The following is an 18134-nucleotide window of genomic DNA, read 5'->3' as shown; positions in this document are numbered from 1 at the left end:
ACAAACTCAAAAAAGAAATCTGGCGATCAACCTAACCACTTGCAGAATGCTTCTTATTCTTACAGTTTAATCATACATTTACTGCATCTTCTAGCATGTATCTCACAACTAACCAAGATAAAAGAAAGTCAGCTTAATATACACATTTGTTTTTCTTAAAGGTCTTTTTCTTCTGAAATTATAGCCACATACCACTCCGATAGCTCCAAACACAAACAAATTGAAGCAAGAAAAATTTAGTAAATGAAAGTTTATTACACTTATGTCGACAGAAAAGCAGTGAAGTACAGATTTAGCAATGCATAACTATCTTAGAACAGAAAAAAAGCCATAACGCCAGTGTTTCCACTTAGTGTATTTACCAGAACACAGGATCTCATGTTGCAATTTGTCAGGGTATGAAGAGAACTCAATTTCAAGGACTTTGTTTTCCAAAGGAATCCACATTCAAACAACTTTATATCTGATCTGGCTCATCTGTGAAATGTGAGTAAGCACCCGAGACGATGTGGATGATTTCTCAATATGTGTTTATGGAATGAAAACAGTCTTAAAATGTACAGTAGATTCACAGTAAGAGCACAGAGACACACAGGGAGGGGCAAAATATGTCCATAAACTGGAAATATTTGTCATTTCTGTAGCTTAACCTGGGTGAATACTGTCCGACTCATAAAACACATTTCTTATCATATGGGAACCCACATTTAGTTAGTTTAGTGTTTCATCTTATGATCAAGACACATCATCAACCACAAATATGGTCCTAATGTAAAATATATATACAACATACATACTGGCATATCGCTAGAGTAAATCAGATTACATTTATTACATGTATACAATTTAAAAACACATGGAATGGAAAGCCACATTTCTATTCAAAAACATTTGAAAAATGTGTTGATTAGTGTTTTGTTATCACAAAAAAAAGACACAAACAGCTGTGTGTTCACTCTCTGGACTGTTAGGTTACATCACTTTCAAGGTGAACAAAAACTGATTCATCCATTTTCAATGAACAGCCCACTGGAATACTCCCGATACTTCCAGTAGCCTGTGAGATGCTTAAGACTTAATACATATACGTTACAAATAATACCACCAATACATGTGGTCATATGCGTACATAGTCAGGATGAGACCACACAGAACAGTGAACGTCTGCACATTCAACACAAGTCCTTACAATACATTTATACTGAGACTGTCCGCGCACTCGTGTGTCCAAACAAGACCCATTATATAGTTCCATAGTATAGTCACAGTATTCCCAAACATGTTAATGATATTTAGAACTATGTAAAAATCATAAAATAGACTTAACACTTGCCATCCTTAGTTTCTCCCATGATTGTTTCCCATTAGAAAAACATTTTCCTCCTCCACTGCATTAGGTCAATCCAGGTGCTACAGTTAAATGATGGTGATGTCATTTAAACAAATATATTTGTTTTAAAGTTGATGTAGGCCATTTTCTTGTTATAATAACTGGTGCTCCACACTTTCTATTCTCTCCTCTGGTTAAACAATATAACTAGAATGTGTTAATTTTCTGTGTGTGTGTGTGTGTGTGTGTGTGTGTGTGTACGCTTCTACAAATTTGTTTGTGTGTTTTTTCCAGCGACTTGGCAGGAAACCTTTGTAGCTCTTTAATATGTGCCAGGAGATCGAAAACAATGCAGGAGCTCGAGATACAAGGACTGTGGCATGTTTTTGGCGGCCGTGTAGAATCTTGTAGTCAAACATGAGTTTACTGTATTCGTTACAGATAATACAATATTTTTAATTTTTATATCCCAATCTTCCCCTCTCCCAGAATGATCCTATCAACAAAACCTCTTTCTTTTAGTCTTCTCATTTTCACATCTCTCCCATTTTCTTCCAGTAGTTTAGATCACCTTACATGTTGTTTTATTCCAGTGTTTCTTGTTTTAGACTTAATTACCATATCAGCTGTCCTAACATCTCAAAACCCAGTTCTACCTAACAGCTCCTAATATATCATACTTAAAAGGACTCAAAAAGTTTTTCTACCCTGGTAAAAGCCATTTCAGCACTGCAATAATGTAGCATTTAAATCCAAATGCTAAGTCGATTAGCATTCATTATCATTCTTTATTTGACTGAATATTTTGTAGTAATATTTGCCTCTTGAAGCTAAGGAAAGACTGCAGATGTGGGGAGGACAGCATCTTTTGCTCAGGTTGGAATCCAACAGAGTTGGAAATGGGGTCTAATTTTGTCAAAAAATAATAGTGTTTTTTTTTTAATTTTGATAAGTTTCTTCTGGGTGGAGGGGTGGATCTAGTTACAGGTTTTGGGGGTAGGGAATGATGTAATCTTACATTTACTCAGGTATTTTCCTCTTGGAAGGCGGCACCAGGTGTGCAGGCAGGTCTGATGGCAGTTCATGTCCCTCCAGTTTCACTTTTATCAGGTGATTGGCCAACGCAAACTCCTCATCATCAAGCATCCCATCCTTATCGATGTCGGCCAGCTTCCAGATCTTTCCCAGCACCGTATTGGGCAGTTTTGACTTCACCATCTCCCTCTTAGCGTTGGCTCCGGTCACCTTCCCATTGACGGGAGACAATGTGTAGAAAATCTCATCGTAAGCAGGTTTGTCACGTGCGACGACCCAGTCTGCTTCGTCGATGCCTTCGCCGGCTCCTTCGCCATACCCGTGACCAAACGGGCCGTCCATAGTGCCGTCGAACGCACCGCCCTTCACGACTGGGTTGGGACGCTGGTTTTCTTCTTGTCTGACCAGGACCATTAAGCCAGCGATATCGTGGGCCAGCATGTCCTCCACTGCCTCCAGGAGTTTGGGTTTCAGAGGCTGGAATTTGTTGAGGTCCTGAGCTTGGAGTTGGTCCTGAAATAGATAATACAGAAAACAACCACATCACAAGTGTAAGTGTCATCTATCTAAACTTTTATCTAGAAATCTACATTCCTTTGGTCTTTGCCATTTACCTGCATCTTCTTCAGATTAGGAAAATCTCCAGGTGATATCTGATGCTCTCTCTCTATGCGTTTGTAAATATCGCCAAGGCTGCCGATCAGTTCTTTCTTCTTGTTCTCCTTCCCAAACACAGAGGGCATGTCTTTCTTCAGTGCGCTGATAATGTACGCGTGGACCTGCATTGTGAGGGGGAAAGCTCATTTACTCAACAGCAAATTTACTGGGACAGCAAGTCGACCTCTTTAAAGATCCAGTATTTAAAGTTAGAATCTTCAAGATTTCAGTTGTGGTTGTGTTGGTGACACCTGTGGTTGCCAGTCTTAAAGGAGAAATCCGTTCCGTATACAGGCAGGCGCCATCTTGGGAAAATAGTCACGAGCAGTCGGACGACGGACGCTGTGTTTGAGCTATGTTACTGGTTACTGGTTACACGGCGTTCGTCGTTCGACTGCTCGTGACTGTTTTCCCAAAATGGCGCCTGCCTGAACACATGAACGGTACAAAGTTCTCAATGCTTCGTTTACATGTAGGGACCCTCATTATGCTACCGTGGAAGTGTGGTGCTATTTTGAGCCTTGTTAGTGGTATAGAAATAGCGATTTCTTTTTACTTTATCCGTGTCCCGACGACTAGCGTTATAAGCTAATTAGCGCTTTGCGCTAAAACTAGTCACATTCAATTAGCATGAAAACATATCCCAGAGAACAGTCGACTTGGTACACATGTGTGATTAACCCCTAGGTTCATTTTGCGCCAGTTTTCTCCTTTTAATAATACTAATAATAAGTCCCAGAGTTACTTTTAAAATGACATTTAATGATCTCTGGGGGGAGGAAATGCACTTAGAGTAGTCAGAAATACAACCGCATTTTCTGTGAATGTGCTAGACATTTTTGGGATAAGAACTTTTGATAAATGGCTCACATGTAACATCATGAGCAGCAGACTGTTGCAACCCTGGAGTCTGGGGACACTTAACACTGCTTTAAACCAGATTAGTCAAATAGTAAATCTCTCAGATTACCTTTGCTTTTAATATTCAACACATACTAAACATAGCAAAAGTAATGGGAAAGCACATATTTATTATGTTGCTGTGGTGATATGTGTGCATTTTCCTGAGTCCACCTTGTGTCCTTGAAGCTCATCACAAAACACACACACACACACACACACACACACACACACACACACAGACACACACACACAAAAACTGATAGTTGACTGCAGTTTTCCTGTTTGACTGTCTGTGTGTCTACTTTTCCTCGAACTACAACATGCAGTGAACTGTCGCCGCTTATACCTGACTTCCTGTCCGGAGAGGAAGCAGGAAACAATTCATTCAGAGGAGAATAGCCAATTTATCTGGTACTATTTGTTCTGTGCCAGCGACAAGCTTTTTCTGTCAAGGTTAACAGCTGGAAGGGGCAGGGAGAGCGAGTGAGTGATTGTAAGAATAAATAAATAACTTCCCCAGACAAAGAATTATCTCTTGCTCTAACGTCAGCTACAGCTGTGCCATTAGCAGATTCTCTATCAATGAGTGTGTGGTTACTTTTTTTACCTTGGCTAGTCTTGCCCTCTTAATCAGATCGTTGAGTTTTCTAAGTGCTGCATTTCTCGGTAAAGACTGAATGTCCTTAAATAAGTCCTGTTCCTCTGCTTCAAACAGCTTCCTGTTGTCTGGAATCAACAGAGGGTGGGACCAAAATGACCCAATGTAGACGCGGATCACCTGTGAGTGAGAGAGACCAACAGAAAATCAACAAGACAGAAGACATAAAAAGGCATAATCTAGCTAATAGCATCTTATTTTTGACTATTTAAGGGAACAAGCAAGCAACCACAATGATCAGTTTGTTAGTCAATAACCAATAATACACATGAGCTTAATGGGCCTTTAGATGACAACTAGACACCAACTCCAAGAAAACTTCTCTCCCAAAATAAAAAGTCAAATTTTCCACAGAGAATTTTAGCAGGCAATTCAATAATTTTAAAATGTAATGTTTTATAAAGATGATATCAAGGCATGAAAAGAGGTGCACTGTATCCAGAACAAGCCTTAGGACAACCATGGTGTTGAAACTTTGCCAACAAAGCCTGAGGGAGCCATGATTCCAGTGTTCAGGTTATCTCTACAGCATACTGCATTTCCATTCATATTTTGTATTATTATCCAGCATCAATCAAGGTTTTGTGGACATGCACACAACTTCACTTGCCCAAATTTAGATTGTCTGGCCACAAACACCAAACAAGGGGGGGGGGGGGGAGACTTTAAACCTATCTCCTCCTGTTTACTATACCTCAGGGGTGTTGACTATTTTCCCCAGTGACCACATCAGGGCACCGTACACTCTCATCAACTGCTGGGTCTCTATCTGGTCAGCCTTGTTCAGAACAACCCTGGCGAAGAATAAAAACACACAAGAAAGATCAGTGTTGATGTTGACTGAAATGAACGTTGCATAAATATCCTGTAATTTTGATATAAATGTACAAAGAGAGCAACTTTTCACGTGTCTGTTATCTAGAATTGGACGTCTGTAAGTCAAGCAACCCTGCAGTACCTGATCTTGTCTTCATGGTTCTTCAGGGCTTTTATCACATCTGAGAACTCATCAGAGATGTCCAGTTTGTGAGCGTCAAACAGTAATATGATCCTGTCCACTCGCTCCGCAAACCACTCCAAGACAGCCGCAAAGTCATAGCCTGAGAGAATGAGGAGGAGGAGGTTGGGGTGTAAAATAAAAGGAAATGAAAATGAATATTGCAGATGAGGGACAGGAGGGTTTAGATCAAAAAGAGAATGCAAGAAGAAGAGGTAATTCATTGTGTATCCTTTTGACTTCCTGTTTCTTTGCTCCTGTCCCATACTGGTATCAAAATACTATTTAAGAGAAGCACTTGAACTTTTGAGGTATACAGGTCAGGGAGCTTTTATGTTGATGATCACCTGGACCTGAGCCATGAACATCAACTGTGATGTTGCAATATTCCCAAGAGGAAACTATTACAATGGCTTCAGGTCATAGAGGAGGCAATAAGGACGCCCATATTACAACATGCTGAGAGAAAAGAATGTCTGTTTACAGATGGAGGTGGTCCTGCCAAGGACCACCTCCATCCACTTAGGTCAAGTCTGGCCTAAGTGGCTTTAAAAAAACTAATATTTTATTGTCTTATTTGGCTCAGATTGTTTTGTGTGAAATGCAATCATGCTAGTAATTAATGCATAATTGAATGAATGGATGAGTGAATCCCTCCGTAATGCATGAATAGTGAATGAAGGAATCAATGATTAAGTCTGACAACAGGAGTACATCATTGCCTTGTTTGACTTTCTATTCTACTGAAGGACAAAACTGACTCCTACCTGGAGAAATTCCACAGTATATGAGAGGAGAACAAAGAACAAAAGGACAGAACGAAGGATTAGTGAGCTAATCTTTCAAACGAACACTGAAGGACGCATAAGAGATGCAGCCAATGGTGAACCTGTTACAGCTGAGATTATGGGACAGAAGGCATTTGCTGTCAATTGGCAGTAAGAAGAAGTAGCTTGATGTTAGTACAGTGAATGTCAAATCGATTTTCTAAAGAGCTATGGTGTGAAATATCTTCTCCCTTCAAAATTACAAACTACATATTATGGCTTTAAATCTAAATCTGACTCGCACTGATCCACCTTCCTTCCTCACAAGGAGGCAGCCTCACAACACAGACATACTGTAGCTATGATCAAATTCCCACTTTAAAACATAATCCCTGCTATACCTACAGTAGGAATAGTGCTATTCCTACTGTGGCTGCACTGCTGCTTCTCCCAGAAGAGGAATAGTTTACATTCAAGGTGAATGATTTCCACAATGGCTATGTGTATATTTGTTCTCATGTTAAATGGTAATGCTGACATGATGCCTTAAAGGTTCCTTTACCAACAATTATAGAAACCGGTCATCTTTCAGAACAAATGTTTTTGAGTGTTGTGTCAATAATTCCTCCCTGGGATGAGAGTAAAAGTTTAGCAGCTGTAGCAATAAGTATGTAAAACGTAGAAACTGGTTTTAGCTGCGTCTTTCTGCTGAGAGGAGACAGAGGTCACACTGCTGCTTGAGCAAAGCTGTGGAGGGTTATGAGAGCGAGTTCGATACATTGATATTTTGAATTTTAGTGGAGAATTCTTCAAATGAAGCACTTTTCACATGATGCTGGGAAGAACAAGACAGAAAGTCTAAAGGTCCACTATCGATAGCAATGTTCATTACACTGTGAAAGCTAAAGATTTTCCTATCTTACCATAGAGAGGCGAAAACATTGGAGTTTTTTTCCTTTCTTTTTTTTTGGGGGGGGGGCTCATGAATACCCACAATTCATTTTTCTGTTTGTATAACTTATGTACACAGCTAATATTTGGGCCTGAAGATGACACTACAGCAATGCTCGTGGTCATCAATTTTATTAAATTGAAGAAAATGTGTTTGAATATTTCCACCAAATTATTATTTTTGTAAGTGGAAATTTTGGTTTGATGTTGGTAAAAACGTTAGGATTCCTCCTTTTTACAACATACTGTTGATTGTTCGAGATAAATAAAGAAAAAAGAAAAATCAAATCCTCTGGAGAACACAAGAATAAAAAAAAAGTAACTAAAACAGATCCATTAGTTCTTGAGATATGTCATGGACAAAAGTGTTGGTCAAGGAGGAATTCATCACATGGTGGCAAAAGAAGAAAGGTCTGAGGATCACTGCATCTGGAAAGTTATTGTTTAAATATCTTGCTCTGGAAAAACCTGAAGGAAGGAGACACACTGTCTAAATGTGTCCATATGACAAATCTAACTAAAATAGCCAATTGGCTACCCAACAAGGTAAACTCAAGGACAAACATTTTTTTCTCCCCAAACCATGTGAAAAGAGTCGGCCGAAGAACAGTTAACAGTCCATAAATTCTTCAAAGTATCGCTTCATTAGCATTTTTGCAGCTGGTTGATGCCCAGCTTTATTATCTACAATACCTCCATAATGACATCTACGTAGGCAGCTATAGCCTGCCTCCTCATCTGGCCACACACACACACACACACACACACACACACACACACACACACACACACACACACACACACACACACACACACACACACACACACACACACACACACACACACACACACACACACACACACACACAGTTTAAACAACGCAACAGGGTAAAAGAATAATAGCATAAAGAAGAATGACACACAAAAAAACAATTGAAACATAGTATATACACAACATGCAATAAACAAGTGGATGGAATTGGATGAAAAGAAAAAAAACACACAAAAAAAGACAACACACACAACTGTCCCCAGAGAAGACACAGCTGTGCCGACTCAGTAGAAGTTTAACCTGTATTTTTATATATCCAACAGACGTTGACAGGGTGACACCTCACTGTGCTGTTTATTTGGTTTGACAGCATGTTCATCGAGACACTTTGACTGAACAACGCATGTGGGTCTGTTTCAATTAAATTACTTCGAAATGTATACAAAATCTGAAATTCTGTTGCTGCTGACAGAGCGTTCACTCTCTGTTTCTCAACGGAAAAGCTGCAGACAGAAAACATTCTCATGACAAACATTAATCCAGACCCAACCCTGCTATGAAGTCATCTGCTGAATTCAATAACCAGAATATGTTTTGTGTTCTTATTTAGCCTTTGGAGCTTCATAAATATGTTTATATATTTCATCATGTCAACACTGTGAATTTCATGATACTGTCCATGCACAATGTTTTTGGAACAACAGAGGAAATACTGCCTCGAGTGGGGATGGGAATTTAAAACAAAAGTCTATGAAAAAACTTATCATTACATCATTATAGTAAAATGGGAATAGTGATGCCTATCATGGCATTTACAACCAAACTTATATGACAGTATAATCTGTTTTGAGTGTAGGTAAATTCTACACACTGTTACAGTATTGTGCTTTGATAAAAGCATCATTACAACATACGTATTTAGTGTCCAGCAGTAGAATCAAGCATGAATGCCAGCACCCCTATGTTTAGTTTGTGTTGTTAAATCATTTAACATACAAAACCTACTTTCTTTGTGATACTACATTCAATGATTAATTAAGTGTGGAAACAGGCAGTAGAGTTGGTAGAAGAGACACAATCAATATGAGCCCCACTTGGCATAAGAAACCTTCAAAACAGTGCAACAAAGGGAGAAACAGACAGAAGAGCAGAGGGAGAAAGAGAGGGTGAATGTGGGAAAGAGTAAATTATAGCAGTATTTTATTATCCCAGCTCTTTTGTTCATGTCAGCAGTTGGTATGGCAATACCAGCATTAAGCTTTGGGAATGCCAGCCATGCCAGACACATATCAAACTGTAAGAAAGTCGGGAGGAATTCTTGTAAGCCTTTTACACCTAAACTCTTCCTCACACTGTAGTCTCTGCATTTATTTCAACACCACAGCTGGGATCTGTCCACTGCTGGTTCACTCATTTCAAAATGTAGATAAGAAGTTTGATTAAGAATAATATAGCTTCATGTGATTATTTCATCTTTCAATCATAGACTGAAGTCTTTTACTAGCAAAAATATTTAAGTTTTAGAAAATTCCCATTAGCTGACCTGGATGTCAAGAGACAAGCACCAGTGATAGCTTGCAGCTTCTTATATTTCGCCATCTTCATTTATATGAAGACACTAGCTAAGAACATTTGTTACAAGTCATAGAAATGTGTATTTCCCTCTTGTAGTGCAACAAATGCACACCTGAATCGCAGTCAGAGACATTACTCTGGCATTTTCTTGCAATCATTTTATAAAATAAATAAAGCGTCCGTTTGTCTTTCCAATTGGACCATAATAAAAAAAAAAAAAAGGTACCGTTTTGTGGTTACCTCAGTTTAGTTAACACGACTAAAGCTTTAGTGCATAACTTTTTGATATTAATAAACGTCTGTTACATTCAAGCCATTGCCAAATGAGTTGCTCCAAAACTAATTAGGCTGTGCAATCACGGAAGGCTTGTATCATGTGGACGCGGCAACAGTTTTGTTGTCATTACTTAGAATTCCTCATGGGGGCGACAGAAACTACGCACTATAGCTTTAATGCATCGCGTCTCGAGTGATACTGGGTTTTTTCCAAAATGTTATCTAAAATGTGCTGATGACATACATGGCTGCTACAAATAACATGTCCAAGCATTTTGCATCTTGTTTTTTCTCAATGTGAGTATGTTGTAGTCTCACCACAGTAAACATCACTAAGGAAAGAAGGGTAAACAAAGGAAAATCTATCAGTCCTTAGAATGCTTTTATGGTTCTCTGGTTGCATTTTGCGTTCAGCAAAAAGTTCCCGCAAATACTGAATTTCCTTTTCCGAGCCAAAGCTAAAGAATATGTGACTACTTCGACTTAACTGCATGTCCTCTTAAATGTCCAGCTCGGTTTGTTGCACGAACAAGCAAATGTGGATTGTGTTTTTGCATGTTTTGAAATCTGTACAGAACTGTACAGTGTTAAAAATAGTAAATCTGAACTGTGTGCATGCATATGTATGTGTGCGTGAGTGTGTGAGAAAGAGAGAGCACATTCAAAGCTCTTCTATTTGTCGCAGTTCCTGTTCTTTGAAATGAATGAAGCATAATCCTCCTGATGGCTAAAAGCTAAAACAAACACACACACACACACACACACACACTCTCAAAGGAAATGCTGACATTGTAGTTCAGAGTTCAGTGGGACAAGGGGGCTGAAGCCGAATGGGTCCAGTGAATAAACACTGAGACGCACACACACAAACACATTAACAGTGAGAGATAAAAGAGTGTGTTTTACCTCGACTGATCCTCTGTTTCTCTCCTGACAGAATTCCTGGTGTGTCAATCACACTGATGCTTTCCAGCACTGGGTTAGGCAGTTGGGCACACACAAATCTAACACACACACACACACACACACACACACACACACACACACACACACACACACACACACACACACACACACACACACACACACACACACACACACACACACACACACAGAGAGTTAAAAGAAACTGGACAGAAGTGTAAAACGTTTTAATAACAAACATCATCCAACACCAGAGCTCTACCTCCCTCTCTCATCTATCTCACCGTCTCCAGCTGTATAAATACTAACAGGTTAGCAGTCGTCCTCGCTGTGAACCCCCCTAATCCCCACTGACAGCCAGCGTTTCTTCTGTCTCCTTTCAGATGTGGTCGGCCCTCACAGCGAGGACACTATCACAAGAGTAAAGAGTTTTTTGGCACTTTTCCTTTTCCAGAAGGATGACTCTGCAAAGATGACTGGCTTTCTCTCTCTCCGTTTCTCTCTCACATACACAGACAGCCATTAAAGAGAAAAGCCTGACCAGTGAGCAGAGGGAAATTCAATCACAAAGGAATGTAGAGCTGTGGTGTGGATTCTCACTAGTACGCTCCCTTTCTTCTCCACTCTTTTCCCACTATGTCCATATTACTTTCCAGTACACACACCCCCAAAGATATCTGCCATCAATGTGCATGTCATCTATTGCATTGTGAAAGTGTGCAGGTGTGTTAACCTGTTGAGGAATGCGTTTCCAAATGCGTTCAGCTTTCTGAAGGGCTTCTTGGGGTCAACCACTAAAGCGTTGCCGGGGATGACTCCTTCTGTGTCGCCGTGCATTACCGCGATGAAGGAATCCGTGGTGGGTTCGGGGCCGATCCGCATTCCGGGAAAATCCTGCTCCAACAGGTAGCTGTACAGTAGGTGGGATAGTATGACATAGCATTACACAAAACAAGGCAAGAGAAGAGATGCTTTTGATAATGACAATGAACAATAGTGCACAGGGCATTGTGTAGCTAGCATACTGTAAGGCAACACCTTAACACAACAGATTAATATGACTTTATAAAGACATTCGCATAAGTATTACAAACATTTCATACAAATATTTGACTGGTAGGAAAATTATGTTACTGTAAATGTATTAAGCATTCATGATATACAAGTTCTTCAATCATGGGTTAATGAGTCAAATATGGGTAATTCTCCACTTCCACAACTGCTTGTAGTTGGCCTTACAGTATATCAGTTATATCATAATTTCTATGAGTTGAATTGATCCCTACTGTAGCCAGCAGGACAGATGTGCGTTACATCTGCAGGCTCCAATTTGAAAGTGTTGCAAGGCCTTTTGGTCTGGGAGGTACAAAAAAAAATAAAAATAACAAAATCACCAGAAAACAGGTCTGCCTTGAATTAGAAGCTGCTGGAACAAAGATTAGGGGAATTTTACATCATCATGGGCTGGATGGCTGCTGAGCAGAAAAGAAGCTCCAAACTCAGCAGCATGACATTTGATTTAAGTGTACCGTTGTGTGGATAGTTGAGACAAAGATGGAGGTATGTGGCCTAAAGGCGGAGTTAAATGACCAAAAATCTGTTTGCAGGAGAGACAGTGAGGTATTTAACCTCCATAGCATGGTGACTACTGTCAGTAGTAGCGATGACAGCATCCTGCTCTGGGACTGACATGCTGTAAACTGATGAAAATGGACAGAATAATAAAGAAGAAAGTGTAGCCATCAGCCACAGCTATAAGTCTTGGACTCACTCAAGTGTTCCTAGAGGACATTTACCTGAAACACATGTCTAAGAAGACAAGCCTGAACAAGAATTTGGTTGAGCTCTACCAGTGGTGACAAGAAGAAATATACCAGCTTGCCAGGCGTTTGTTTCGCTTACTGATGATGAAAAACTGAGTTGAATGAGGTGAAAAAGGTTAAAGGGACAGACAAAGAAACAGAAGAGTTTATGCATGTATGTTTTTTTCAGGAGACCTACGGTATAATAACTTCCCCCAAAAATTCAAATTTGTAAATGTTTATTGCTGCAAATGGGTATCATACTACAACTGATGCAAACTTTTGACCTTATCTGTAACTGTTGCTATGGCAACACAGCTGACTTACATCTCATATGTTTTGAGGTGTGAAAGGCCCTCATCTGTTAATTCATTGACATCACACATCACAAATGAAGATTAGTGTGTTTCTGTTGAGTTTCACAATCCCAACAATGTTAACGCAGGCCATACAAAAGAGATTAAGGCAAAGATTTACAGCTAAAAAAGGACCATAAATTTAAAGTGTGAGTGTTGGATGTGTATACGTTTTTAACTGCTACCAGATGTAAGGATGGTTCACTTATACATCTTCTATTCAAACACACACACCTTGTCAAGCGAGTCAGCAGTGCCTGGTAGAGCCATCTCTCTGTACGCATGTCTGTGTAGTCAGTCTGTGGGGAGGTTGTGCAATGCATGTGCACAACAATGTGCATCTAGCAGATTGTAAGTTCCATATCATACGTGTGTGTGCAATACCCATGTCAGCTCACATACCATCTCTTCTCTCACATTCTCTGCAGTATGTTATCAGAGAGATAAAAGTTTGAAAGTTCACAGGAACAAGCGTCACCAACCCACAACCTCAAAGTTACAGTTGATGAGGTTTGCTTGGAATGATTTGCTCTTTAAAAGACTCAGAAAGTAAAGTTTGGGACAAAAGTGGAAAACCAATACATTTCAGACAGGCTCGGATTACGGACCTCTGAATAACCGCCAAAGAAGAGGGACTATATTACCCTCCAGCAACATCTCTTGTCTCTCCATCCCATTTTCCTCCTCTTTTAGGTGCCACACTTATTCACATTTTATGACTTTTCTATTTCACATCAAGCAAAATATGATTTCATAAAAATCATTATTGCAACTTTTCCTTGTGACGTTTTAAAGACCTGCATGGCTCTCACATCTAAAGTCTGAGACCCTCTGATATGAAATGAAAGAGATGCTGACTAAGGGTTACTCAGCATTTTGTACATTCTGCATCTTACTGTTACAACGTCAGTGTTGTTGGGTTAGACTGCTGAGTGGTGGGTGTTGTCATTGGTAAGAGAGAGAGAGAGAGAGAGAGAGAGAGAGAGAGAGAGAGAGACAGACAGACAGAAGAGGAAGAAGAGAGAGCAGGGATGTCTGTACTGTCCTGTCTTATAGCAGGAAGTCACTAACAGCATCCTCTTTCTGGCTTTCAAAGGCTCCCCACTAATTACCCACTATGCTCTGCAAGCGTGTGTGTGTGTGTGTGTGTGTGTGTGTGTGTGTGTGTGTGTGTGTGTGTGTCAAAGGGGCAAGTCATTAGTCGCAGTCCTGCAGTTCAAAAGAGGCCCAACACCCAGCTGCTAATCTCCCGCTGTCACACATATACCAAACCCAGAGATACTGCAGGTCAGCTCTCACACAACTCTAAATACAAAACATAATTTTTATACTAAAGAAGTTTATCCTATATCTAAATTTAAATAAGCATAGGCATGTATTTGGCACCGTTGTCCAAAATGACTTTAAATGACTGAAAACTATTATTGATGAAAATATGACTGATCTGACATGATGTCTGTCCTGGTAAGAAAGAATACTTACGTTAGTTATAAGCAAGCAAACACTGCATTTGCTTAATTCTTAACTAAAACAACAAAATGTGTTAAGATTACAGAGCTTACACCCTGATGTGTAGGATGTTAACGTACACACACAAGACGTGGATATATACACACACTTTTCAGGGAGGGCTGCAGTGCAAGGCACGGGCTGCCTCCATATGTAAGTTGTCATGCCTATGTGTGTTATGTTGGCTGTCATATAAACATTTTATGGATTCAATAAAGCGTGCAAAGGTGTGGCTCTTAGCAGCTCGGCTGTGAGTGTTTTTGAGTGGCTGATTTTTTGTTATTGTACTTTTTTTTAATTATTTTCTATTGCATGAACTCTTATTCCTCACTCTTAATGACAAACTGCTTGACTGCTCAAGCTGAGAGAGGGACAAGTCAGATTGGGTGTGTCAACCTCTCCTTTTCTATCTTTCTTGTGGCCTCGTGTTTGTGTGCGATTCCCCTTTGTGTATGAGTGTGTGTTCCGTTTTTCTCACCGTATGAAGCTCGTCTTGCCGGTGGAATACTGTCCCACCAGTAAGACCATGGGCTTGTTGTCAAAGTCTGCATCCTCCAGAGCCGGAGAGTGAAACTCATGAAACTTGTAGCTCTCCTCCAGCGGCAGGAGTTTGGTTTTGTAGAGCTTCTTCAGTCCCTCACTGACGGTCGCAAAGACCTCAGGATCCTTCTTCCTCCTGTCATCGCTTCCAAGCCAGCTAAACATGATTGCTGGTTGCTTATTGTTAAAGCTATTAAAGCCTTTGAGAAGTGTAACTTGTCAAAGATGCTGTTTTTCACTTGTGCCAGCTTATTTTGTTGTTGGCTGACAACTGTTAATTGTCTATCCTGAAAGGTCTACAAATTAGTTTTGTCCTTGAGGTATCAGTCTGATACTATTAAGGTCAAGCTGAAAGACAGATTTCCTCACATTTAAGACAAGAAGAAGATGAAGCAAAGATCTAATTTATTTAAAAAAAAGAAATAACTGTTGTTATTGATGATACTGAGGGATGTTAGCCTATATCCACCCCAGCTGAAGGCAAATTTAAGATGTTTGTCTCCGTTAATGTCTACAACAGAAATCCAAACTGTTGTATATGTTAATCAGAATTTAAACCTGACCCTTTAAATGCACTCTCATCATTCAACGTTAGTCCATCGGTCGTCACAGGCCAGGCCACTCGTGCTCCTGGGCCAAAAAACACTGCATTCAATAAGTTTGGTTTTGTTTAACAGTCTATGTCAGTCAGTTAAATCATTCCACTCATGCACAACATCACGTTACCGCTATTCAATCTTGTCCAACAGCTAGCAGAGGAATCCCAAAAATGATGCACCGAGCTGCTGTCAGAGCTCAAGCAGCGTTATTGTTCAACCGCTCTTCTGCCCATAAAACAAACCTGGACCAACAGTTATTTCTGTCGTTTTTGTGTTAAAAAATAAAAGGAGCCTGTTTTGCTAGTGCTACGTGTTATTTTCTGTCATAGCACTGCGCTGAATGTAGCAGCAGCTGATGTCCTGCAGCTCAATTTAAATGCCGAGTCGAAGGAAACCCGAGCCCGGCGGAAGTGCCCAACGGTGGGCAGTCTAACAAACCGCAGTCCCGCCCGCCCAGTGATGCGGGAGCTGAAGCTGGGCAGGACGACGCCATGATGGATGAGGTGAGATGGGGGAGCTGCCGTTGAACGATAGCGCGCCACCTTAAGGTTAATATTTTGTTTATTGTCTACTACATGTCAATGTCCTTTACTTTTCTGTTGACCACTTCCCAAAACTACAAAAGATGTTATCCAAATATTGCTGCCCACAGACTCCTGACCAGCAGCGTACATTTACTAAAATATCTATCAATTAATTAGATAGATTTACTCCACTACATTTATTTTAAAGCTGTTAGCATACTATTTACTTTGCAGATTCAGATTAGTAATACAAAATATAATTAACAAAATATAAACAAATTAAATGTATTGTATATGTATATGTATGTAACAGATTAAGAAACCCGGCAGCCTATACATGTGTCAACATTAGCCCCACTTTTACCAGCTGGAACATTAAAGTTAGGGTTACACATATATGCATCAATAATTATAATATATAAATATATAATATACTATATTATTCTGAAATGGAACATTTTGGTTCTTTGAGTACTTTAGTACTTTACTTTTACTTAAAATATTTTAATGCACTTTTTTTTTTTTTAATGCATGGCTGTAATATGTCTTTCCACACTGTTGTATTGTTACTTGTAAAAGATCTGAGTACTTCTTCTGTACCACTTCTGGTCAGTGATGGAAAGTACTTTTCAATTCAACTTTTGTTGAATATTTAAATTTTTTGTTTCACTACATTTCAGAGGCAAATGTTGTATTTATTTCTTTTTTTACTCTACTGTATTTGACAGCTATAGTTACCAGGTTCTTTTAAATGTAGCTTCACTTGAACCAGCCAACAAGTACTTACTTTTAGTACTTTGAGTATAATGATATTTGTAGACTTTTCAATGCAGGACTTTTTACTTGGAGTAAAGTTTTGCTACGTTGTTGTGGTATTGCTACTTTTACTTACATAAACAATTTGAATGCTTCTTCCACCTCTGCCCCTGGTACATTTGATACAGTTTAGATTCGACCTGGAAATATTGGCTGCCATGCATAGCTGTCTACCGGATTGGTGTCAGTGCGGTGATATGTTGTATGTATACTATAGTGCCATGGGAGTAAAAGTGTAAATTTTTACATATTTTGCTGGTGGTGCAGTTTGAAATTAAATATGGCTCTAAAGATGCGTTATATTGTTAATATATATAATACTATTGTTAATGTGATATTGCTTTCCATGGAAAGTTTTGCTGGGGAATTTTGGAAACATTCCAGTTTTGATTTACTATGGTTAGTGGGCTATACAATTAACACACATAGGTTAATAATAGCAATGGGTTATGTATTACCCCCCCAAAAAAAACAAAAAAAACAACAACAAAAACTAAATGTTGGCAGGTATGTAGTATCCTATGCTGATTACTGCGTGCGTGCATGTCATTGACGAATATAGGGAGGACATTCAACTGTTGTAGCATTAAATCAGGTTGTTTTAACCAAGATTATGCTGCAAGATGTTTTTTTCAAGTACATTTAAGTTCCCTGTTATAGACTAACAGTATTATAACAAGCAATATTAAAAATATCCAGTTTATTCCTATTAATTCCCATTTATTCCCGTTAATTCATATGAAAAGTTTCCAAATTTGAAAATTCCCGGAATTTTTCAACCCTAGTTACGTCACATTTGTAAATTAGATTTTTTTTATAGTATAACGTTTGTTGCAAGAGTCCTTGCTCTTGCTTTTACAGAACATTTCATGATGGGTGTTTACAGTTTGACCAGCAGATGTCTCTATTCACTCTCTTGTTGCAGGTAGATGGGTTGCAGGTTGTAGATGGCAGGTGTCAGAAACGAAAGTTAAAGTTTAACCATGTATACATTTCCTCAAGTATGTTAATCTTTGAAACTGTAGTTTTTTTCTGAGAATATGCTAAAGCTGGTAAGAGTACAAACATCTAGCGAGAAAAAGAAATACTGGTAAAAGTGGCCTTTACTCTTAAAAAACATAGCAGAACCGAATAGATAACAAG

The 18134-nt window shown here is 39.3% G+C and overlaps 1 protein-coding gene across 1 annotated transcript; it reads right to left on the bottom strand.

The window, feature by feature from the left end:
• Nucleotides 1-235: 235 nt before the first annotated feature.
• ehd3 (EH-domain containing 3) lies at nt 236-16068 on the bottom strand. The gene is made up of 8 exons (XM_078275024.1): nt 14991-16068; nt 11579-11755; nt 10828-10925; nt 5542-5683; nt 5278-5377; nt 4533-4703; nt 2980-3144; nt 236-2878 (listed from the first exon to the last, which is right to left on the bottom strand). The coding sequence occupies exons 1-8, from the start codon at nt 15215-15217 to the stop codon at nt 2351-2353; spliced, it is 1608 nt and encodes a 535-aa protein (XP_078131150.1). The 5' UTR covers nt 15218-16068; the 3' UTR covers nt 236-2350.
• Nucleotides 16069-18134: the final 2066 nt, after the last annotated feature.

The sequence above is a fragment of the Sander vitreus genome, chromosome 18 (genome assembly GCF_031162955.1).
Source record: "Sander vitreus isolate 19-12246 chromosome 18, sanVit1, whole genome shotgun sequence".
In the NCBI taxonomy this organism is placed as follows: domain Eukaryota; kingdom Metazoa; phylum Chordata; class Actinopteri; order Perciformes; family Percidae; genus Sander; species Sander vitreus.
This window is presented reverse-complemented; position numbering and strand designations above follow the sequence as displayed.